The sequence below is a fragment of the Capricornis sumatraensis genome, chromosome 14, assembly GCF_032405125.1.
Source record: "Capricornis sumatraensis isolate serow.1 chromosome 14, serow.2, whole genome shotgun sequence".
Classification (NCBI taxonomy): Eukaryota; Metazoa; Chordata; class Mammalia; order Artiodactyla; family Bovidae; genus Capricornis; species Capricornis sumatraensis.
This window is the reverse complement of record NC_091082.1, coordinates 11,675,302-11,698,931: the sequence shown is the minus strand read 5'-3', so window position 1 is coordinate 11,698,931 and position 23,630 is coordinate 11,675,302. Positions and strand designations below refer to the sequence as shown.

Here is a 23,630-nt window from a genome sequence, read left to right as displayed (position 1 = left end):
CAGTGACCCGGTGCGCCGCCGAACCTTCCCCTCACTCTTCCAGACAGTTGAGATAAAGGTTCCGTTCAGGGCTCGCTGCGGGTTGGTTTGTTTTGAACGGCGGTGACGGAGGCTGGGAGCCCGGCCGACTGCAGGCGGGGGCGTCAGGAGGCGGATTCCTGCCGTCTTAAGCACGGGGGCGCGGGAGGAGGGGAGCCGGGCCTGAGGACCGGGGACCGAGCGGCGGAGACAGAACAGGCTGAGGCGATGGAGGGCGACGGGGTGCCGTGGGGCAGCGAGCCGGAGTCGGGTCCCGGCCCGGGAGGCGGCGGAGTGATCCGCGAGCTGTGCCGGGGCTTTGGTCGCTACCGCCGCTACCTGGGGCGGCTGCGGCAGAACCTGCGCGACACACAGAAGTTCTTCCGCGACCTCAGGGGCTCGCAGCCCCGCGGCTGTCCCTCCTCCCCTGCGGAGGGCGGCGAGGCCGCGCGCGGCCCTGCCGGCGACGTCGCCGCGACCGGGCTGCCGGCGGGTAAGGAGGGCGAGCGGTGACGGAGACGGGGCCGGAGAGGCGAGCCCGGGGGGCGGGCCGCGCCCCTGCCCCAGAGAAACAGGCCCGGGGAGAGGCGGAAAGTGGGGAGGGCGGCGTGGCCGGGCCGGGGCCCTGCCGACCGGCTCTCTGAGGTGCCGTGGGAGGGCGTCTCGGGTGGGGGAGGGGGCGCCGGGGACCGGCCGGCGGGGCCGGGGGCGAGGGGCGCCCGAGGCGGGGGGTCAGGAGCGGGCTCGGAGGGACCGGCGGCGGGGGCGGGAGCCGGGGCCCGCGTTTGGAGGCGGCAGAGGTGGCGCCTAGGAAAGTTACTCTAAGTTCGGGGGTGAGCAGTTGTGCTTAGAGTCCCAGTTCAGGGATGGGGGGGTGCAGGATGGGCGGTAGGCAGGGACCCTCAGGAGGCCAGGGGACTCTAGTGGAGGTGGTGTGTGTCTGCTGTGTGTGCGTGCATGCTTGATTTTGTGTGTGAAATATACGTCAATCATGAGGCAACTCTGAAGAAGTAAGGAATATAACTCTAAATGGAGCTGGAATCGCTAAAGGAAAGGCTATCTTATGTCTGCCACGGTATTTCCAGAGATGGCGGCTTGCGCTTATGGTAAAGTTAGACAGGGGAAGAAGGGTCTCTCTCTCTCTCTTTTTTTTTTTTTTTTGGTCTTGAAACTTGACTTGATTCTCCCTGGCATGTGTTAGAGACCTTAAAGCACTTAAAATCGTGCAGCGTCTTTGATCTTGCCTAATTTCTTGCTTCCTCTTAAACTGCTGTTGGTGGGAACAGGAGGGTTTGTTAACCACTTGGTCTAATTAGGAAATAACAGGTTGGATGGGAGAAAGGACAGGCGTCCCATGTAGTTAGATACCCTGGGATAACACAGCAAAGAGTCAGGGGATTTCATTCAGTGATTCTCCAATGAAAATGTGTCCTAAAACTAAAGTATAAAACATCTATCCCACAGATTGATTGAGTAGGTCTAGTGGGTGGGTCCTAAGAATCTAAATGCAAGCCATCCCAAAGGGATTCTGATGCAGGTGGGCCACAAACACTTTCAGAAACACTGACTTAGAGGCTGACAGCAAATTTGAGCATCAGGTGTAGAATGCGTTGAATTCTTAAACTCTTCAGAGTTTCTGTGTCAGGCCCTGTGTTTCCAGATTTGCACGTTTAATGTCCTAAATTTGTCTGAGACTCCAAAAATGGTGATAAAAATAAGATTCTGATTAATGATATTTTACTTAATTGGCCTCAGTTCAGTTCAGTTGCTCAGTCGTGTCTGACTCTTTGTGACCCCATGAATTGCAGCATGCCAGGCCTCCCTGTCCATCACCAACTCCCGGAGTTCACTCAGACTCACCTCCATCGAGTCAGTGATGCCATCCAGCCATCTCATTCTCTGTCGGCCCCTTCTCCTGCCCCCAATCCCTCCCAGCATCAGAGTCTTTTCCAATGAGTCAACTCTTCGCATGAGGTGGCCAAAGTACTGGAGTTTCAGCTTTAGCATCGTTCCTTCCAAAGAAATCCCAGGGCTGATATCCTTCAGAATGGACTGAGGGACTCTCAAGAGTCTTCTCCAACACCACGGTTCAAAAGCATCAATTCTTCAGTGCTCAGCCTTCTTCACAGTCCAACTCTCACATCCATACATGACCACTGGAAAAACCATAGCCTTGACTAGACAGACCTTAGTAGGCAAAGTAATGTCTCTGCTTTTGAATATGCTATCTAGGTTGGCCTGGATGTAAATAAAAACTTCTATTTATCTGATAGGATACGTGGGAGGAGAAGGATGACTAGCTTTTCTGAAGTTGTGGTTTTGACATCTGCCCAGAGATTTGCTGTTGTAAAATGGACCCATGGAGGGGCTTGATTTCTGTGAAGCGATTAAAAAACTGGTTTGTGTGAGAAGGGCGGATGTTTTCGGAGGTGAGCCCCAGAATGTGTACTTTCACCCTCTTCCTCAGCAGTGCTTTCCAGCAGCTTTCACTGCTCAGTTTTTCTTTTATCTTAAAAAACCCTCTGTTGCTGTAATTTTACAGCAACTGTTTATTGTAGAATTACTATTGAAAAAAAAGAGTAGATTCGCCTGTGAGAGATGGAGGTTTTCGAGGCACATTGGTTGGTTCTTGTTTTTATTCTTTAAAGGCCACTTAAGAAATGCAAATGCACCTTTGTATTTTGCCTCATTGGCTTTTCTAGTTGACTGCATCAAGAACTCATCTTTGCGCATTTAACTCTTTACACCCTCTGGAGTCTGTTCATCCAAAGTAAAAAGTAGGGGAGGGTACAGATGACAGGACTGGGAGCCTGTTGGTTTTGTTCCATAAAGTGCTTCCATTCGTTTAGAATGGAGAGTTTTATCTTTGGAGGTGAAAAGGAGAAATTAGAGAAGTGGCACCTACTATGTATATTTTGGGGGATCCGATTTTCCCAGCTGTTTAAATGATTGTGTTAGAAAGTAGAACGACTCCTTAAAGGACAACTGGTTCTTGTTCTCTCCCTTTACAGACCATCTCTTTACAAGGTCAAGTTCGTTCAAAGATTCTTAACTTTCTTCTGTGAATATTGGTTTCTGATTAATAGGAACTTGAAATGTCAAGGAAAGGAACACTCCTTGCTTAACCTCATATACCTTCTGAAGGTTTTAATCATTGTTTCTGAATGGAAGTGTCTTCTTGGTTGGAATATAGTATGGCATTTGAGCAATTGAAGATCAGAGACTAACTAAATTTTCATTATTTCACTTTTAACCACAAAAGAGATGGGGAGAACCCCCCAAATAATGCTTCCTTCTTAATTTTGACAGTTTTTAATTCACTGGGGCAGTGTAAAGAGCATATAATGTATATGTACTTGATGTTTTAGAAGTTAAAAAGCAGGTGGAATAAAACTCTGAAATCAGAGTTGCTTAGCCTGTACAGGAAAAACTGAATTATAAATTGCTTTGATTCAGTTCCTCCATTAAAAAAAAAAAGCTTTATGTTTTATTTATTTTTGACTGCACTGGGTCTTCATTGTGACGCCCGGACTTCTCGTTTGGCGGCTTCTTGGGTTGTGGCGCACTGGCTCTAGGGCACTCGGCCGTCAGTGGTTGCAGCACGTGGGCTCAGTTGTGATGCACGGGCTTAGCTGTCCCATGGCATGTGGAGTCTTTGCAGACCAGGAATCGAGCCCTAGCATTGGCAGGTGGACCACTGGACCGACAGGTAGTCCCAGCTCCTCTATTCTTCCCAAATCATTGGCCTTCTTTTCACTTAACTGTGGGGGCTGAGAGCCTGTCTGTTGATTTACCTCTGTCACAGGGGGCTCAGCGGTAGTGAAATAAAGGCTCTGAGCACTTTTGAAGATAGGCAGAGTGGAGTATTACAGAGTCGCAGAGGGAGAAGCATTTTTCTTATTTTCTGGTCCAGTAGAGTTCCAAGCTGTTGCAGTGTGTCATAGACCTCTGGGTTTTAAGAAGTTGCAATGACTCAAATATATTTAGTTTGCATGCTCTAGGCTGTGCTATATCCTTTCCTCCTGGTTCTGGTCCTTACTGAGTGACATTACTGTGATTTGCCAGTTTCCTCATCTGAACATGGGGATTATAATAATAGTAGTTGCCTCTGGGGTTGTTGGGAGTTCATATATGTGCTTAGAACAGTGCCTGGTAAGGTGCTCTGTAAGTGTTAGCTATTAAAGATGGGCATAATAAGGGAGAGAAATGGTATGGACCTAACAGAAGCAGAAGATACTAAGAAGAGGTGGCAAGGATACACAGAACTATTCAAAAAAGATCTTCATGACCCAGATAACCATGATGGTGTGATCACTCACCTAGAGCCAGACATCCTGGAGTGCAAAGTCAAGTGGGCCTTAGGAAGCATCACTACGAACAAAGCTAGTAGAGGTGATGGAATTCCAGTTGAGCTCTTTCAAATCTTTAAAGATGATGCTATTAAAGTGCTGCACTCAATATACCAGCAAATTTGGAAAACTCAGCAGTGGCCACAGGACTGGAAAAGGTCCGTTTTCATTCCAATCCCAAAGAAAGGCAGTGCCAAAGAATGCTCAAACCACCACACAATTGTACTCATCTCACATGCTAGCAAAGTAATGCTTAAAATCCTCCAAGCCAGGCTGAAGTGAACTTCCAGATGTTTAAGCTGGATTTAGAAAAGGCAGAGGAACCAGAGATCAAATTGCCAATATTCTTTGGATCATAGAAAAAGCAAGAGTTCCAGAAAAATATCTGCTTTATTGGTTACAGCAAAACCTTCGACTCTACAGTTCACAACAAACCGTGGAAAATTGTTAAAGAGAGGGGAATACCTGCCTCCTAAGAAATCTATATGCAGGTCAAGAAGCAACAGTTAGAACTGGACATGAAACACCAGACTAGTTCCAAGTTGGGAAATAAGTATGTCCAGGCTGTATATTGTTGCCCTGTTTATTTAACTTATATGCAGAGTACATCATGGGAAACACTGGGCTGGAGGAAGCACAAGCTGGAATCAAGATTGCCGGGAGAAATACTAATAACCTCAGATACGCAGATGACACCACCCTTATGGCAGAAAGTGAAGAGAAACTAAAAAGCCTCTTGATAAAAGTGAAAGAGGAGAGTGAAAAAACTGGCTTAAAACTCAGCATTCAGAAAATTAAGATCATGGCATCCGGTCCCATCACTCCATGGAAAATAGATGGGGAAACAGTAGAAACAGTGACAGACTTTATTTTCTTGTGCTCCAGAATCACTGCAGATGGTGACTGCAGCCAGGAAATTAAAAGATACTTGCTCCTTGGAAGAAAAGCAATGACCAACCTAGAGAGCATATTAAAAAGCAGAGACATTACTTTGCCAACAAAGGTCCATCTAGTCAAAGCTATGGTTTTTCCGGTAGTAATGTACAGACGTGAAAGGTGGACCATAAAGGCTTAGCACCGAAGAATTGATGCTTTTGAATTATGGTGCTGGAGAAGACTCTTGAGAGTCCCTTGGACTGCAAGGAGATCCAACCAGTCAGTCCTAAAGGAAATCAGGCCTGACTATTCGTTGAAAGGACTGATGCTGAAGCTGAAACTCTAGTACTTTGGCCACCTGATGCAAAGAACTGACTCACTGGAAAAGACCCTGATGCTGGGAAAGATGGAAGGCAGGAGGAGAAAGGGATGACAGAGGATGAGATGGTTGGATGGCATCAGTGACTCAATGGACATGTGTTTGAGCAAGCTCCAGGAGTTGGTGCTAGACAGGGAAACCTGGCGTGGTGCAATCCATGGGATCACAGAGTCAGATACGACTGACCAACTGAAGTGAACTGGTAAACATTTGAGTACTAGCATGGGGGATAAAGAGTCAAATAAAAACATTGGCCTTGGCCTTGGATTAGTGGAGATCAGTCTTCCCATTCTATAGTTTTCTGTTAAGAAAGATAAAAATTATAATTATCAATACTGTGCACCTGTTTGTTTATGTTGAATGAGGACAAAAAGGACTAAGAAAATCTGAACTTGTCCCTCTAGAAAGGTATAATCTTATCTCAAGCATACACATATGCAACATATAAAGTAGAAAAATAGCAGAAAGCTAAAGTTAGATTATAAGCCTTTTAAGTGAGTTACAATTCTTAGGCCGTTACAGCTTTTTGCCTTTGGTTCGTGAACAGCTTTGTTTCTCCAGCATCCTTCACCCTCCTTTGGTCACATCTGGTGTAAACTGGCTGCCAGAATTGAAAGAGAAGAAAAGTCTGGTGTACCTGTTGCTTTAAGAAAATAAGTTGTTTCTAGTAATTTGTATTGATCTATTTGGAAGAGCTGCCTCAGCATTTCAACATAAGCTTAGCAGAGGTGGTGCTGTAAATGTGATTCTTAGTTGTATTACTTTTATTACCTTAAATGAACAAAACCCCATTTCCCCAAGTATATCTAAAACTTTCACTTTCTTTGTTTTCTTCTGGCATGGAGGCAATAAATAGTAGTCAGAAGTTTCAACCACTGTTGTTTTTTGGTTTAACAAATGGCGGTGGGGGGGAAGAGTAGTCAATTGGGACTTCCCTGGTGGCCCAGTGGTTGGGTTCCCTTTATTTCATTGCAGGGGGTAGGGGTTAGATCCCTGGTTGGGAACTAAGATCCCGTATGCCATGTGGCAGCACCAAAAAAAAAAAAGTAGTCAAAAGCAAGCACAGGCATTTGAATTAGATCTGAGTTCCTCTTCTAGTTCAGCCTTTTATTAACTGTGGGACTTAGGGCAAATTACTTAACCTATTATGGGCTTCCCTGGTGTCTCAGACGGTAAAGAATCTGTCTGAAATGTGGAAGACCTGGGTTCCTGGGTCGGGGAGATCCCCTGGAGAAGAAAATGGCAACCCACTCCAGTATCCTTGCCTAGAGAATCCCTATGGACAGAGGAGCCTGGTGGGCTCTACAGTCCATGGGGTCGAAAAGAGTGGGATGTGACTGAGTGACTAAGCATAGCACTTAACCTGTTGGATTCTTAGTTTCTTTGTATGTCAAATGGGAGTGATACAGAATGCCACAGCTATTTGAAACATCCAGAACAAGAAAATTTGTTAAGACAGAAAGTAGATTAATGATTTGGCAGGGGATGAGGAGTAACTGCTAATGGGTATGGGATTACTTCCTAGGGAATAAAACTGTTTTGGAATTAGAGAGTGGTCATGATTGTTCGACTTTGTGAATGTGCTAGAAACCACCTAATTGTATGGTTTAACAGGGTGAATTTTATGGTATGTAAGTTTTATCTAAATAGAATGGGAATGACAATGTCTGCCTCACAAAGTTGTGACATTTAGAGATCATATAAAGCACACAGCACAGGCAGGTACTTAGTACTAAACACATGTGATGTTTGAGTGTGTGTGTGTGTGTTTATGTGTATGTACGTACTTGGTGAACATTAGATTAGGAGGTTGACACATGGGGATTGAGGAAGAATAAGAGGAACAGAAGGATGGAATGAAGGACAGAACAATTTTGAGCTGAAGCCGCATTTAGGCCCAGGTCTCTAAGCTCCCAGTTCATTTCTGCAACTCTTCCCTTGTTCTTTCCTGCTCTGCCCATGAGACTGTAAAATGCACCCTTGCATTGGAGAGATTTTGTTACAAGTGAGTCATAACCCAGGCTCTGTAGCTTGCCATGAAACAGTATTTTACTTCAGTGGGAGATTTTATCTGATTGAGTGAGTATAGTGTGACATTACCTACTCAAGCTACTTATTCCAGTTTCCAGTCCCTTCTTTTCCCCTTCCTAATCTTCCTTTGCTAGGATAATCTATTTTCCATGGAATGGGGTAGCCCACCACTAAAAAGGCTTGGATAATTCTGCCTGCTCTTGAAAGAAAAGACATTATTACCTTTAAGATGGTTATCATTTGCAACATGCTTAGTTTAGTCTTAAAAGTAATTTCTGATTTCAGTATGGTTAGTTCTTCGGCCTTGTGAGTAGCATTTAAAGAAAGCATGGATTTAAAATAAAAATCAGTTCTGGTTTTTAAATTTTGTTTTGCTCTGTCCACTTACCAGCATCAGCATTTATTTGTCCATGCCTCTCTGTCTTACTAGGTTAAGGCAACAAAGAATCTTCCTGCAATAAATGCACTTCTCAAAAGCAATCTTTGGAAAATAAAGCCTCAAAAAATATGTATTGAAGTAAATTTCACCTTAAACCTATTGCTCAGTTCCTATAGGCTATAGACATATAGATCATGCTTGTATTTATTTATTTGTATAATAACTATGAATATATTTGTCTTATCTCACTTGCTAGATCATGAATTCTTAATGGTAAAGATGTGTTTTATTCATCTTTGTATCCCTGCAGTGCCTGCCGTAGTACATAACAGACAAATTAGTATCTGTTAAATCGTTTCCATGTCTGGTAGATGATTGGAATGATGTGTTTTTCCACTTCAGAAGGACGTTTTTCCTCCATGAAAGATATACTATTTTATATATTTGCCCACATTTTCCTGTCTGTGTCCCTAAAAAAGAGCAATAATAAGCATTTGATAGATGACTAGTTAGGCTAGAGCTGCCAGTATCCCAAAGAATGAGTTTCATGTCCCAAATAATTAGTTGCATCCAATATCAGAGCTTCATCATGATATAGGAAATAAATCCTTAATATTCACTCAGCAAATCTTTATTAATGCCTAACTCTGCTGGGTTCAGGACACTCAATGGTGAAGCACTGTCCAATTAATTGATATTTTTATTTTTAAGTTGAAGTTATATTGAAAGAAAGAAGGGTTAGCGTTTCATTGTGTACCCTCTGAAGGATTTTTTACACATTGTGGTTTCCCGCTTAACCATTTGAGGGGATAAGGATAATGCATATGAGAAGTTCTAAGATTAAATGGTATTGACAAAAAGAGGAGTTGAGATGCTTCACTAACTTTCTGACAGTACAGGAGAATTAGCCCCAGTGTATCTTTGATGGAATAACTATAATTGTCTTGTTGGCATGGTTCAAAAGAAGAATGCATTCATGAAGGTTGTGGTTAGAGTGTCTTTCATCTTCATCAGAGCTTACTCACAGCGGAGCCAATGTGAAGAGTGTGAGGTGTGTGGGTGGATGTGGTTTTTTCTCTAACAGTTTTAAGATCTGAGGTGAACTTGCTGTTTACTTCTTGTAGGAAGTAAAGGTCACCTCCAGGGATGGTCCAGGGAATTTGAAAGGCGTCATTCATATTAATAACAAGAGTGTAGAGTCCTTGCGAAAGATACAGCTTTTCTTTCATCACTCTCAGATGTCTGGAGTCTCCTGTAGGATTTTTAGTCTAAGCGTAGGCCACCCCATGCTTGAAAATTGACTGCATTCTTTGCCAAGTGGGGAGTCTGGTAATCTTAGGGATCCTGGAACTTGATACTTTAACAGGACAGATGTAATGGTGATTGAGATATGTGCTCCCTTGTTTAAATCAGCCTCTCTGAGAAAGTCTCCTCCTAATATTCCTCCAAAAGATTGAAGGCAGGAGGAAAAGGGGACGACAGAGGAAGAGATGTTTGGATATCATCACCAACTCGACAGACATGAGTTTGAGAAAGCTCCAGGAGTTGATGATGGGCAGGGAAACCTGGTGTGCTGCAGTCCATGGGGTCGCAAAGAGTTGGACACGACTGAGCGACTGGACTGCACTGAATATTCCTCCAAAGGCCACACGAAAACTCTGTGAAGGAAAGTTGGTCAAAGCATGGGGACTCCGAATTCCCCATGGGCCCCTGGTTGAATTGCGCGTGATGTGCGGTGCCTTCTTCTGTGGTGTTTAGTAGGCAGGGTGAGTGGTTTGGATGTATCCCCAGCCTGGGGGTGCCATGTGGCTGTGGGAACCTTTTGACCACAAGCCTTTGAAGTTGGGTTTTATAATGTATTTCTGTTCCCTGGGGTGGTGTTCTCTGGGCAGGAAGATGGGAAGTAGAACTTGAGGGATTGTTTTGCTTTTCACTTGTTTTATATAAGGCATCAAAACTAGCCCAAAGAATAATGAAGCTTATGTATTCATAAAAGCCTTTGATTGTTAAAAAAAAAGCTTTTATTACTTTTATTTTACTCAGATATAAAAAGAGGTCTAATTTTAGCTTCATCAGATTAAAACTTGAGTGTGTTATTTATGCCAGACAGTTTTTACCCTTTCTGGGTCATATAATGGAAGAGAGTTACATTTCCCAGGATTGGTTTGGTGAAGCCAAATTTTCCAAACTAGAGAGACTTAAGTAAGACCATATCATAAAAGCAACTAGGTAATGAGACTAATTTGAGTAAAAGCTTTGTGTTTATTCAAGTTAGAGGAAGAGTAACTGAACCAATATTGAGTTTACTTTTTAGGAATATTCTATATGATATACTCTACCAATAACTTTTAATGGGGGCTTCCCTTGTGGCTCAAAATGGTAGAGAATTTGTCTGCAATGCAAGAGACCCGGGTTTGATCCCTGGGTTGGAGAGATCCTCTGGAGAAGAGAATGACTACCCTCTGCAGTATTCTCGCCTGGAGAATTCCATGAACAGAGGAGCCTGGTGGGCTACAGTCCATGGGGTTGCAGAGTCAGACACGACTGAGTGACTAACACATACGTAACTTTTAGTATTATGGAGATATGTAGGGGCAAGGAAGGAAGAAAGAACATGCAGGGAAACAGCTAGTAGGAGAGAAGTCATTCTTTTGGCATGTAAGCACCCCCCTGGGAAGACCTATTTCAGTTTCTCCTGATTGAAGAATTGCGCTCCTCTGCTGGCTCTTACTCCATGAAGAGAAGTGGAGAAATTCTGCTACTGCAACTTGGAAACATGGCTTGTTAGTATAGGATAAAAGTAGTCTGTTGGCCTATGATACCGAGGAGGCCTGGGCTGCAGTGGAGGTGTGTTCCCTACTGCTCAGTAATCAGAAGGCCACTGCAGGCAGTGCAAGCTCAAGCTGCTTCTGGAGGCTTCTTGTTCAGTGAACTGGGTGGTTATAGGTTACTTTCATCAAAGTGGGCTTCCTTGGTTCAGACGGTAGAGTGTCTACCTGCAGAGCGGGAGACCTGGCCTCGATCCCCAGGTCAGGAAGATCCCCTGGAGAAGGAAATGGCACCCCACTCCAGTATTCTTGCCTGGAAAATCCCATGGATGGAGGAGCCTGGCAGGCTACAGTCCATGGAGTTGCAAAGAGCTGGACACGACTGAGCAACTTCAGTAGTTCATCAGAGTATCCTGTCCTAGAGTGGGTAGTTTGTCTACCCCTGACTTGGGTTCTAAATCTGATCCTGAACTTAGATACTTATTTAGATGAGTGCCTTGGACTTCCCAGACTCAGAACTGGCATCGGTAAACCATCCCTGGGAGATTGAGGAGACAGGAAGTAATGTACAAGGCAGAAGTCGGGACAGCGAAGACACTTCTTGTTTAAAGTCTACTGTTTCTGTATATAATAGACTTTCTCCCTGCTGGGTTTTTTTTTGATGAGTAGAATTCTGTCTCTTAATCTCTTTTCTCTGAGATCCAGACCTGGATATATTTTGCTGGTTATCCTTTTGGCTTATTTTAAAAATTATTTTGGAATAATTTCAAGTTTATGTAAATGTCACCAGAACTAGTACAAAGAGCTCGTATACCCATGCCATGCAGGCTCCCCAGTTGTTAAGATTTTACTGCATTTACCCTCTCACCCAGTCTCTCTCTGTTTCTATTATATGCATATATTTTTGTGAACCTTGTGAAAATGAGCTCTCGATAGGTAGATAGCTCTTATCTCCTCTGAACACTTCCAGTGTACATCTCTCCCAAACAAGGACATGCTTTTACATATTAGCATTTGCTGTTGTTCAGCTGCTTGGTTGTGTCCCACTCTTTGCGACCCCATGGACTAAAGCACTCCAAGCTTCCCTGTCCTTCAGTATTTCCCAGAGTTTGCTCAGACTCAAGTCTATTGAGTCGATGAAGCTATCCAACCGTCTCATCTTCTCTCACCCTCTTCTCCTGCCCTCAATCTTTCCCAGCATCGGTCTTTTCCAGTGAGTCGGCTTTTCCCATCAGGTGGCCAAAGTATTGGAGCTTCAGCTTCAGCATCAGTCCTTCCAATGAATATTCAGGATTGATTTCCTTTAGGATTGACTGGGTTTGATCTGCTTGCTGTCCAAGGGACTCTCAAGAGTCTTCTCCAACGCAGTTCGAAAGGAGCAGTTCTTCAACACTCAGCCTTCTTTATGGTCCAACTCTCACATCTGTATATGACTACTGGAAAAACCATAGCTTTGACTATATGGACCTTTGTCAGCAAAGTGATATCTCTGCTTTTTAATACTCTCTCTAGGTTTGTCATGGCTTTCCTTCCAAGCAAGTGTCCTTTAATTTCATGGCTGCAGTTACCATCTGCAGTGATTTTGGAGCCCATGAAAAAATCTGTCACTGCTTGTATTTTTCCCCATCTATTTGCTATGAAGTGATGGAACCAGTTGCCATGATTTTTGCTTTTTGAATGTTGAGTTTTAAGCCAGCTTTTTCACTGTCCTCTTTCACCTTCATCAAGAGGTCTTTAGTTCCTCTTCACTTTCTGCCATTAGAGTGGTATCATCTGCATATTAGAGGTTGTTGATATTTCTCCCAGCTTATCTTGATTCCAGTTTGTGATTCATTGAACCTGGCGTTTTGCATGATGTACTCTGCATATAGGTTAAATAAGCAGGGTGACAATACACAGCCGTGTCATACTCCTTTCCTTTGAACAAGTCCTTCCTTCCAGGTCCTATTCTAACTGTTGGTTCCTCACCTGCATACTGGTTTCTCAGGAAACAAATCAGGTGGTCTGGTATTCCTATCTCTTCAAGAATTTTCCACAATTTGTTGTGATCCACATAGTCAGAGGCTTTCACTGTGATCAATGAGTGTTGGCAATTTGATCTCTGGTTCCTCTGCCTTTTCTAAATCCAGCTTATATGCCTGGAAGTTTTTGGTTCATGTGCTGCTGAAGCCTGACTTGAAGGATTTTGAGCATAACCTTACATTTCAGCGTGTACCTCCCTAAATCAGGAAATCAACGAGTGAGTACTACCAGTCAGTGTACAGACCCCATTTAAGTTTTGCCAGCTTTTCCGACAATCTCTTTTTCTTTTTTATCCAGGATCCTGTCGAGGAGCACGTTGCATTTAGTTGTTAATGTCTCTTCAGACTCACTTACTGTGGACAGTCTTTCGGCCTTTCCCTGGCATTTATATCTTTGACAGGTTTAAAGAGCAGGCTTTACATTCTATGGGATGACCCTTAGCCTGGATTGAGCTGTTTCCTCATGAGTAAACTCAGGTCATGAACTCTCAGCAGGATCAGGGACAGAAATGATGTGATGTACAGTCATGACCAGGGGTACATGATGTCTGTCATCCACCGTTTTTAGATGTCAAACTTGATATCTGGTCATGTCAGTGCCCTTTACATTTCTTTACCTTCAAGTCACTGTTCTTCCTTTTCCAGTTGCTTAGTCTTTTGTGGGAAGGTGTTCTAAGATTTCAGTGATCATCTTGCTCCTGAAGATGCCTCCTCCCACTGGATCTAGTGTCCATTGGCAACACTCACCTGCCTCAGTTGAAGGAAATGGCAGTGCACGCCAGTACTCTTGCCTGGAAAGTTCCATGGACAGAGGAGCCTGTTGGGCTCCAGTCTGTGGGGTTGCAAAGAGTCGGACACGACTGAGCCCAGGCCCTACACCTGCCTCAGTGGTGGTTTTTCTGGCTTGTGTTTCGTCTGTGTGTCTTAAGAGTTTGGGATGGAAGAGCTTTCCTTTGCCACTGTTTTTTATTGTTTATACCAGTGTGGACTTCTGAAGTTTTTCAATGGACTTTAATTTCTTCTTATTATTTAACAGATTTTTTTATGCTTAAATTGTCCCCAGTCTGGTCAGTAAGCCCTGTGTGTGTCTCTGTAACACATTCCCACCACTGGATCATTCTTAATGGTTCGTAGCTGAAAGATGCTGCCTTCCCTCAGTGAAGCATGGGGTTGGCTCCCTGAGGAGCTGCTTCTGCCTCTGCATCCCATGAATCCCAGCTGCAGCTGCCTTTCTGCTCCCTCTGCAGCGTGGCCAGCCTCAGGAGCAGTTTCCCCTGAGGAGCTTGTCAGCAGGCTGCTGAGTGCGCTCTGTGGGCTCCGCGTAGCTCCCAGGAGATCCCGGTCTTCGGCCGGGCAGTGGGGGGTGTTACGCCACTCTTTCCAGGTGCAGTCGGGTCTGCTTCTCCAACACTGTTCAGGATCTCCACATGGCCACCAGGTAGAATGACTTGACGGCACTTGTGCCTGCTTGACTCTCAGCTGCCAAGAGCTTTGGCTGCTTGAGCACGTTTCTGTCGCCCATCTGCAGAAACCATCCCTTTCAAGCAAAATGCCATGTATTACTTGATTCTGACAATTCTGAAACCCAGACTACCTAAGCATATGTTTTCCTTAAATGGGAATACCTCCTCTATAATTCAGAATCCTTTAAATTTAGCTGAAGGTCAGAGAGCTTGTTTGGAAATGATAAATGTTTCTTGGCAGAATTATTTCTCTCTCAACTCCTGGGGTTGTACTTTGAAGCTTGTAGTAGAATTGACTGCAGTAGAAGGACCGATTGATTTCTCAACTTACGATTTGTCCTTTACTCTTGGCGCATGTAGTTAATAAGAAATAAAACTTACTACTTGTGGAAATGCAAATTTGTGTCACTGATTACTTCAGTGACTTATAAAATCTTTTGTATTTCAGTCACTTACAGAGAGGACTTCAAGTTCAGTATTAAAGGTGATGTAAAAAAATTTTACCAAAGGAGGGCAGTCCTTGGATATCAGGAACGGGTATTGCGGTAGTGACTCTGCTGAGACCTGAACTTGACGCTGAAACCCTGGCAGCTTTAGGAGTTGCAAGCATAGGAAGCAAAGATCGAGTTCCCCTTCATTCACTTCATACGGCGCCTCCCCTCTTTGGCCGTGGACTGTGCCTCACTCTGGCCTTCACTCATATCATTGATTGGGGTAGAAAACAGGCACGAAGAAGAGTGTGCTGCTCTAAACCCACCATGTAAGTCCCCCCGCACAGATGCTGCTCCGAGAGTGCGTTCCTAAGTCCAACAAAGGTAGCCTAGGTACCCAACTAACACAGTTGGCTATATAGTACTTTAATACATCTATATAATACTTTTCACACAATACAGAAAAAACAAACACAAAAAATAAGTCGTTTTTGACCATTAAAAGCCATTCAGTTTTATTAATATATATTCATTTCACATATAGTCGAAGTAAAATCTTTTACAGTTCATTGTGTTGATTAAAATGCAGATTACAGGCTCTCAGAAGCATGTGACTTAATGACGGTTATGATTTCTGTGATTTACAAAACGGAGGCTAATCATTCAGTAAGCATGGATGTACATTAATTATAAGTAGAAAAGTCATTTTTAATGTTATAGTACAGTATATTGAAAAGTATGGTACAACAGGCTGGCGTACAGGGGCTGGCATCGAGTGAAGAGGCGAAAAGAGTTGCTGACTGGAGGAGGGAGAGGAGGGGGGAGAGGGTAGCGCTGAAGGGTCGTCAGCGACAGGAGACAGAACAGACTGCAGTTTCGCTCATGCCTGACGATTGTGGCACAGGTTCTGGTTTCTGGCTGGATTCTATTCTGTGTACCCTCTTGAAAAAACGACCCAGTGACGTCTGGACAGTAGCTCTCCTCTCTTTCTCATCATAGTTGGCACAGTAGCGGTGGTTTGCATTCTGAAGGGCTGCTGCAGTCTTCTGTACCAGTGTGTTTGGTTCCCATGCCTCAAACCTGACAGTGCGTCCTCAGGTAGAACTGGACCTGCGAATACATGTTATCTTTGACAGTTTGCAACTTGAAGATTTGTATGTAGGGGATTTGCTGTACTCCAAAAACAGTTTAAACAAAGTATCTCCGCTAATGGATCACTAGATACATCAGCCCTCTCTACCTTAACTTCAACCCAAAGCGTAATACAGACTAACTGATGAGAGGAAGCATGAAAGTTTCTCTGAAAAGTACTTACTTTTTTTTTTTTTTTTAAGAAAAGGGACTCTAAGAGCTCTTAGGTAGAATAACAACATTTTAAAAAAGCGTTCACCACGAGTGGTAATACTGTCTTTTTCCTCCAGGCTTTATTCTTCATGGTCTTGGGCACTTTTCATAAGGAATTTCTCAATCAGTTTTTAACTGGGGTCCTGCGACTGCTAAGTTGTGTTTGGCCCCACATTGGGAGAAAGTGTGGTGTAGGGGAGGAAGAATTTCTCCTGTACCCTCTTATCTCCACCTGGGCCTAAGAATTAAACTGACATTAAAGAGATAAGCAGGAGAAGAGCATAAGTACACTGTTAAATCTTATCTGTACGTGGGAGTCCCCAGAAAAGAATGAAGACCCAAAGAAACAGAGTTGTGCTTTTATACACTGAACTGAACAAAGAGAGGTGACCAGAGAGGGGCTGGCAGGGCGGTTAATGGTGGGAAAGCGACTAGGAAGATACTGGTTAGTTTAACAAGGCTTATCTGTGCAGATTTTTCTTGACCTCGCCTCCGGTAATAAGAATGTTGCTTTCCTCTGTTATGCGGAGGACATCTTCCCAGTGAGGGTTTTATTTTTTGCTTTCAGGAAGATAAAAGGGAGGTCAGAGTGCCCGTCTCATACCTGCTGTTTGCTCAGTGCCTTTAGCGCAATATCATCCTTATGCCAAAGAGGCCTTTTGGGGGATGGTATATTCTGCCACCCTTCGCAGACATTGTTTACCTGGTCCCCTGAGACCTAAAAACAGCTCCTGCTCCGCCCTAAAAAAAATAGAGAAACATGGCTTCTTTTTTGTTCTGTTTTGCCTTTTAAGTTACTGCTTCCTCTTCTGTAAATGAGGATAGTAATAGTTTGTGTCTGGTAGGATTGTGAGTATTAAATGAGCTGAGGCAAGTAAAATGATGTACTTAGAAAGGGCTCAGTAAATATTATTGTGGGGGAGGAAAAATAATTTTCCCTCTACCCTTCTAGCTTTTTGTCTTTTATAAAAAGACAGACTAATGAGGGAAAAACGACAGATGCGTACACATGGGAGCTACCCAGGAAAAGCGGAGTAACTCCGAAATGGCGCAAGCCGATACCTCAAATACTGTCTCTAGCTAAAGATGGACCACACTGTGGTGGGGTGAGGTGGGGGGAGTCAGTTATGGGTGGTTATCAGGAAAAGCACACAGGGTGAGGTTGTTAGGCAGTTTAAAGCAGTTGCCTTCTGCATTGATAAGAGTTTCTAGACATTTCGAGTCTTCCTCCTATTCCTGAAACTGGAGGAATATACCCCTACAAATGGGAGATTTCCATTTTAAGTATAAATGTCTCTTAGGAAAAGTAACTTCTCACTTTTCGGAGCTTCACCTGTGTCTACTGGTTCTTAAAAATAACCTCAAAATAGTCAGTATGTCAAAGAGACATATTTTGGGATGATATATTTTGTTCCCCTTCATTATCTGAAACAGATAAACAAAATGCATTGCTGCTTAGCTGCTCCTTCTTGTATTTGAAACATTTGTTTAGAAGCAACCCAAACCAAGATAATCTGTATTTAAGAATCATAAAGGAAAAAAAATGTTTTGGCTTTTAAGACAGTTTGCTTTGAATTTTCCTGCAGTCAGAGCTGGCAGGGTTAATGTGTTCCAGCTGAGAGGCCGTGCTGTTACCTTCTGGCAGTCCCATGTGCAGATGCCGTTATATTAATTACAGTAGAAACCCTGATTAACTCGAAAGTCTGTAACTGTCAGTGAAGCAGCTGCTTTAGCTCTGAAGCAGGTTTTCTTCCTCCTTCCTCCTGTCATTCTCCCGTTTTTCATCACTTCTTTAGAGAACTGCTGAGACTGCCCAGGAGGCCCTCGGAGCCCCCGGCTTGCTCCGTCTCCTTTTGATCTGCAGCTGTAGCAGTCCAGGGGAGCTCTCCTAATTAATTTCACGTCTAGTTGAAAAACAACCAGACAACTGCCTAGCCCCCTCATTTTTCTTTCAACAGTTAAAACCTGATGGAATCCTGGAATTTTAGAACTGGAAAGGATGTTAAAGATGATCTAATCCAGGTCCCTGGTTCACAGATGAGAAATCTGAGGCTGAGAGAAACAAGTGGGTTGCCAGAGTCACAGGGCCAGTCAGCGGGGAGGCCCCGGGTCAGAGCGCCGCCCTGGCCGGTGCCCTGCCCACCCCCTGCTGTGCTCCACCCTCACCACACCATTTGCCAAGGGGAGCGAGGAGTGGAACCCTCTAGTTTCAGCTTCATTTTTCTCCATGCTCTCGTTCAAATCTTGTAGACACATTGAAGAGCAATGGAAAAAACTAAAGATTAGTGGGAGAAGCAAAGAGCCTGGACAATGACATATTGAAAACCAGATGGAGACATCCATATTGAAGACCTTTTCTCTGTCTAGTAAGTTGTACACACAACCCTAGCCAAGCGCCTGGAAACGAAAATTCGAACTGGACTCACTGTCAGCCCCCTCTCCCATTGCACTGGCCTACGGCTGTTTGACTCCAGCGAGTTTATTTATAGTGACTGTTTCTGTCACTGCAGAGATGGGGGTGTGATACTTTGGGTCAGATGAATAATGGGTGTGTCTGCTGTGGCTTTGGCTAGTGCCACGTGGTTTACTGGTTTTCCTATAGTCTCAGAGGTGTTGAGATTGCTCCTTTTGGTCCTGAAAAATGGCTGGTTAGTTTTCGTTCTCTGTTACCCACTCTCCTGGCAGCAGCAGTAGTCACAACTCATTTAGACTCAATTGTTGTTAATATGGACTGGCTTTTGTTATGGGCCCTATGAAGGGTGTTGGTATGAGCTTACTTAGACAGCCGCCTGAGCTCTGAGGAGGACTGGGAAGGAGAGAAAGATGGGAAGTGCAGGTGAGAGTGGATCCAGCAGGAGCCCTCCTGCTCAGGCAGAGTCTGGTGGGTAAATCCTGCAGCTGAATGGGGAAGTCCTGTTCTGCCGTCCACCTCTGCTCTCCATGTTGGGATGAAGGGCATTTTTAGGAATGACGGTTGCTCCTAAACTATTCGTGGTACTAGACTGTTCATCATATTACTGGATTTTTTTGAGTACTTAGTAGAGCCACTTATGGCTTTCTTTAGACAGTTCTCAATGAGCAAGCAAACAAATAACGCTCACTATTTTTTAGTCATTGTGTTGGGTGTTGAGGATACAGAGAGAAATGTGATGGTTCTTCCTGCCTTTGGTAATTATAAGCATACGACTAGAATAGTCTGAAGAGGTGAGCAAGATTTGCCATCCCAAAATGTGTCTCTTTGGTATAAGAATTAGTTTAGGCTTGGTTGTTTTAAAGAAACAAAAAGCTCAGCAAGAGTTTTTATCTTCCTCACCTTAACTGCCTAAATGAATTTATATAGAGGGCCTGTCACCAGAGCTAGCTACAGTGTAGTATGAACTCGGTGTAATAGTTGAGGGTCAAAATCTTCTCTATGTCCAGTTGTTTCTGGATAGCCCAGCAAACATTTGTTTACCAAACATTTACTCTTCTGTGAATTGCCTTGTTTCCCTTTGAAGACCCAGCCCCCTGCCCCTCTTTTTGTTCCAGGATAACATATGTGTCTCATTTAACCTGTCTTTCGAATCTCTCGTGTTCAGATTCCTCATGTGTATGTAATTAAATTTCATTTTCTACTGTTAATCTTTCTCATGTCAATTTAATTCTTAGCCCCAGCCAGAGGAAACTAAAACGGTAGAGGAAAATTGTTTTTCCTCCCTGACAACTGTAGTAAATGCTGTTTAGTTGTCAGTGACGTATGGAGGGACTCAGGACTCCCTACTTGCTGAGTGATCACACACGCAAGGGGCTGTGTCCCCTTGCTTTTAGTTTGTAAGTCAGAAATTAGACCAGTTGTCTGGTGTTTTTCCCTCGTGCTTAATAAATGCCTTGCATAGAGTTGGGCCCTCAGTTAACGTTTTGCTTTCTCATCTCTTTCCCAGGAGAATAGATTTCCGTGTTTCACTGTCTGGTATTGCTGGTGTGCTTCTGCTGACCAGGTGATGTACTTAACAGGCAGACATGAAAGGAAGAGCTTAATGAAACACATAAAGGGGTCTGAGTGAAAGCCAGCTTGTTTAAACCTTGTGCTGCCATTTGTTGGAGGGAAGATTTTAAATAGTGAGTTTGCAGCAGGATGGGTAGAACTGAGGGCTTCCCTGGTGGCTCAGTCGATAGAGAGACCACTTGCAGTGCGGGAAACCTGGGTTTGATCCCAGGGTCGGGAAGATCCCCTGGAGAAGGAGTAGGCCACCCACTCCAGTATTCTGGGGCTTCCCTGGTGACTCAGATGGTAAAGAATCTTCCTGCAATGTGGGAGACCTGGGTTCGATCCCTGGGTTGGGAAGATCCCCTGGATGAGGGCATGGCAGCCCCCTCCAGTGTTCTTGCCTGGAGAATCCCGTGGACAGAGGAGCCTGGTGGGCTGCAGTCCACAGGGTTGTACAGAGTTGGACATGACTGAAGGGACACATGCAAGTAGAGGCAGGCAGAAGCAGGACAGCCTTTTAAATGAGCCTGGCCTCTCTCGCTTCAATTACATAAACAGAATAAATAGCTTATGAAAGGTTTAATGCAGCTAATGGTTAAATGACTAAAGCAAATACTGTTTCAGTTGGTGCCGCCCTAAATTTTAATGAAGATGTATGTATTTGGCTTCAAATACAGATCGGCTTTTTAACAGCCTAAGGACTGTGTGTCTGTGCCTTTCTGAGCAAACACAAAGTTGCCTGAGTCTTAGACTTGGGCAGGCACTGTCACTGACCAAGTTGGGGAGTGATTGAGTTCGGAATCGGAGAGTTCCAGTCAACAAATTTCTGGTTCCTTTTCCCAAAGAGAAGTTCTCATACTTTAGGAAGCCTTTTGTTTTCTCTTGAGTATTATTTGATCTGTTTTGTGGAAGCTTGCAGTATAGATGAGTGTATCCTGAAAGGATATTTCTGAGATAGATCAAATCTTCCTTGATTTGCTTGGATTTATCCTAATAGCTAGTCTTTTCCCCTTTGTCTTACTCGGGGTCTTGTCTTCCATAAACTGAAAGAATATGATTTGTTTAGAGATACTGATCTTAATTAAGCATTCAGTGTTTTAAGAAAACAAATGACTTGGCAGCTGGGATGCTGTTACCAGCTATCAGAGAAATGAACCAGAAAAGATTCTATGCTAATGCACACTCGAATAACATTTTATTTCAGTGTATGTGTGTTAAAAGACTACACACATTTAGTATATAGATAAGGAAAATAAACTAAAACTGCATGTGGTAGAGTCATTTTAAAGAACCTTTCTGTGTTCAAGTATTAGGGTTTGTGTCACAAGGAAGGTTTTTATTTTGATTTGTGTTCAGTCCTTGCAGGCTTCCGAGGTAGCGCGGTGGTAAAGAATCACCCTCTCAATGCAAGAGACACAGGAGATGAGGGTTCTATCCCTGGGTTGGAAAGATCCCCTGGAGTAGGAAATGGCGACCCACTCTGGTATTCTTGCCTGGAAAATTCCATGGATGAGGAGCCTGACAAGCTGCAGTCCATGATGTCACAAAGAGTCGTACGCGTCTGAGCATTAATGCACGTATTCAGTCCTTGGACTCATGTCCCAGCAGCATAGTCTTCTCTGGTTTTGTCAAGTTAATGTATTTTGATTGAGTCCTTGTAAACTCCTTAGGCTGTCCCTCCACTGATTGAAACCAGGTCAGGAAGGGGAGATTAGGCCACTGCCACCTTTCTGGAAAGAAAGAACTGCTCTGGGGGCGAGCCAGAGAGGGGACTCCTGTGTGATATTTGAGAAAGTTTTCCTGATTGGGATGTTTTTCTGGTATCTCCTTCCACCAAGAGCTCCCTAGAAGTTTCTTTTCTAGGAGGCTGACATCTAATGGGATCTCTGTGTTAGTCTCTGTCTGCCCCTCCTCACTCTTCTCTCTGTACTCCTTTCTCCTTCTACCCCCATCCCCGCCCAGGCCCGCTGAGCTGCATTTCCTTCCCACCCAAGGAAGAGAAGCACCTCCAGCAGATGGTGGACTGCCTGCCCTGCGTCTTGATCCTCGGCCAGGACTGTAATGTCAAGTGCCAGCTGTTGAACCTGCTCTTGGGGGTGCAGGTGCTTCCCACCAACAAGCTGGGCGGTGAGAGCTGTAAGCTTCGGCGCCTCCGCTTCACCTATGGGACTCAGACTCGGGTCAGCCTGGCGCTCCCTGACCAGTATGAACTAGTGCCCACGCTGGCTGCTCACCAGGGCGACTGGGAGACCGCCCCTGAGGAGGACCTGGAGGCCCGGGAGGACAGTGAGGACGCTGCCCGCGTTCTAGCCGAACTGGAGGTGACGATGCGCCATGCTCTCTTACAGGTACCGGTCTCGTCCTTACACGGGTGCACTCGTAGGCACCAGCTTTCATTGTACCTGAGCTTTCTCAGAAAGTAGTTTAGCAGTGTGTACTGTGGGCTCGGAGCATCAGCAGATAAGAGTCAAAGGAACGTGATCTAGGAAGTTGAAAACCAGACGAGGCTGTAGCAGTGTCCATCCCTGCCTCTACTGTGCTGCAAAGCCCTGGGCAGTTTGTCTAATCCCTTTCTAAAACTGAAGAATGTGATACTTATATCTCAGCCTGCGTTTACAGAAAGAGGGTCAGGGTTAGCAATCCTTTTTCATTTCTTACAGGAAGGCATGGCTAGAATTGTCTCTAGCCATCCCTTTCTAAAAGGAACAATCATATGATTGATGTTCTTACAGAGCTGAGAACAAGTGAACAACTTCTGAGTTTTTCCTTAGATCTGCCATCATTTACTAAGTGAGACAGGTCATGTCTCCTGCTTTCTAAGGGACTTCAGAACACGAGGACAGATCTGGCTCAAATAAAGAGGCATGGAGATCCTATCACCTGAAGAATATGTCTGTTTCTCTCTTGAAGTAAACTCCCGAAGAGGACCCAGGTCTTGTGGCATTTCCTAAAAGATAATTTTATCTGCCTGGTGTTATATCTCTACCTGGGAAGGACCTGTCTCTTGTGCAAGGCTTCCTTTGCTACTGTATAGCTAGGACTAGACTATGTTACTAGACCAAAAGGTGACAGGCACAGCATGTGAACGTGTCAGGAGATTGGGGCTGGGCAGAGAAGGCACCTGTGTCAGGGATCAGGAGCTGGCAGGAGTAGAAGAAGCAGACATGCTCAGAGCAGAGAGTTCGTCACCTTGATCAGCTGTGCCAGGAGGGAGGGGCTCGCTTGGCAGGACTTGGAGAGCAGTCTCCTCTTCGCTTCACCTGCTCCTGTTCTGGAAGGCTGGGTCTCTCAGTCAGTGAGTGAGGCCTTTGATTGTGGCTTTCGCTTATGACTCTCTGGAAGTAGAAACTGTCATCTCGTTTCTTTCCAGAGTCCAGTTATCTTTTATCTCAATAAATGCTAGAGGGATTTAGTATACAAGCCAGCATTTTCTCTCAGCTCAGTTTCACTGGTGGCTTTCCTCTGTGTTCAGACTGAGAGCGTGCACTTCTTAGCTCCAGGACAATGCGAGAGTTCTCGGATGACTCTGACTGATCCTTGTTGATTGACTGAGCCTGCTCAGTTGACTCATAAGCTTTGTAGGTGTATGATCCAAGCACAGTCT

General features: G+C 44.5%; 1 protein-coding gene across 2 annotated transcripts in view; it reads left to right on the top strand.

Moving 5' to 3' along the window:
• Nucleotides 1-246: 246 nt before the first annotated feature.
• Nucleotides 247-23,630, top strand: part of DSTYK (dual serine/threonine and tyrosine protein kinase) — a 50,450-nt gene continuing 27,066 nt past the window's right edge. For both annotated transcript variants that reach the window (XM_068986163.1, XM_068986162.1), the window contains exons 1-2: nucleotides 247-511; nucleotides 21,989-22,374. In XM_068986163.1, coding sequence (XP_068842264.1) covers nucleotides 247-511; nucleotides 21,989-22,374 — 651 coding nt within the window. The remainder of the gene's footprint in view (nucleotides 512-21,988; nucleotides 22,375-23,630) is intronic.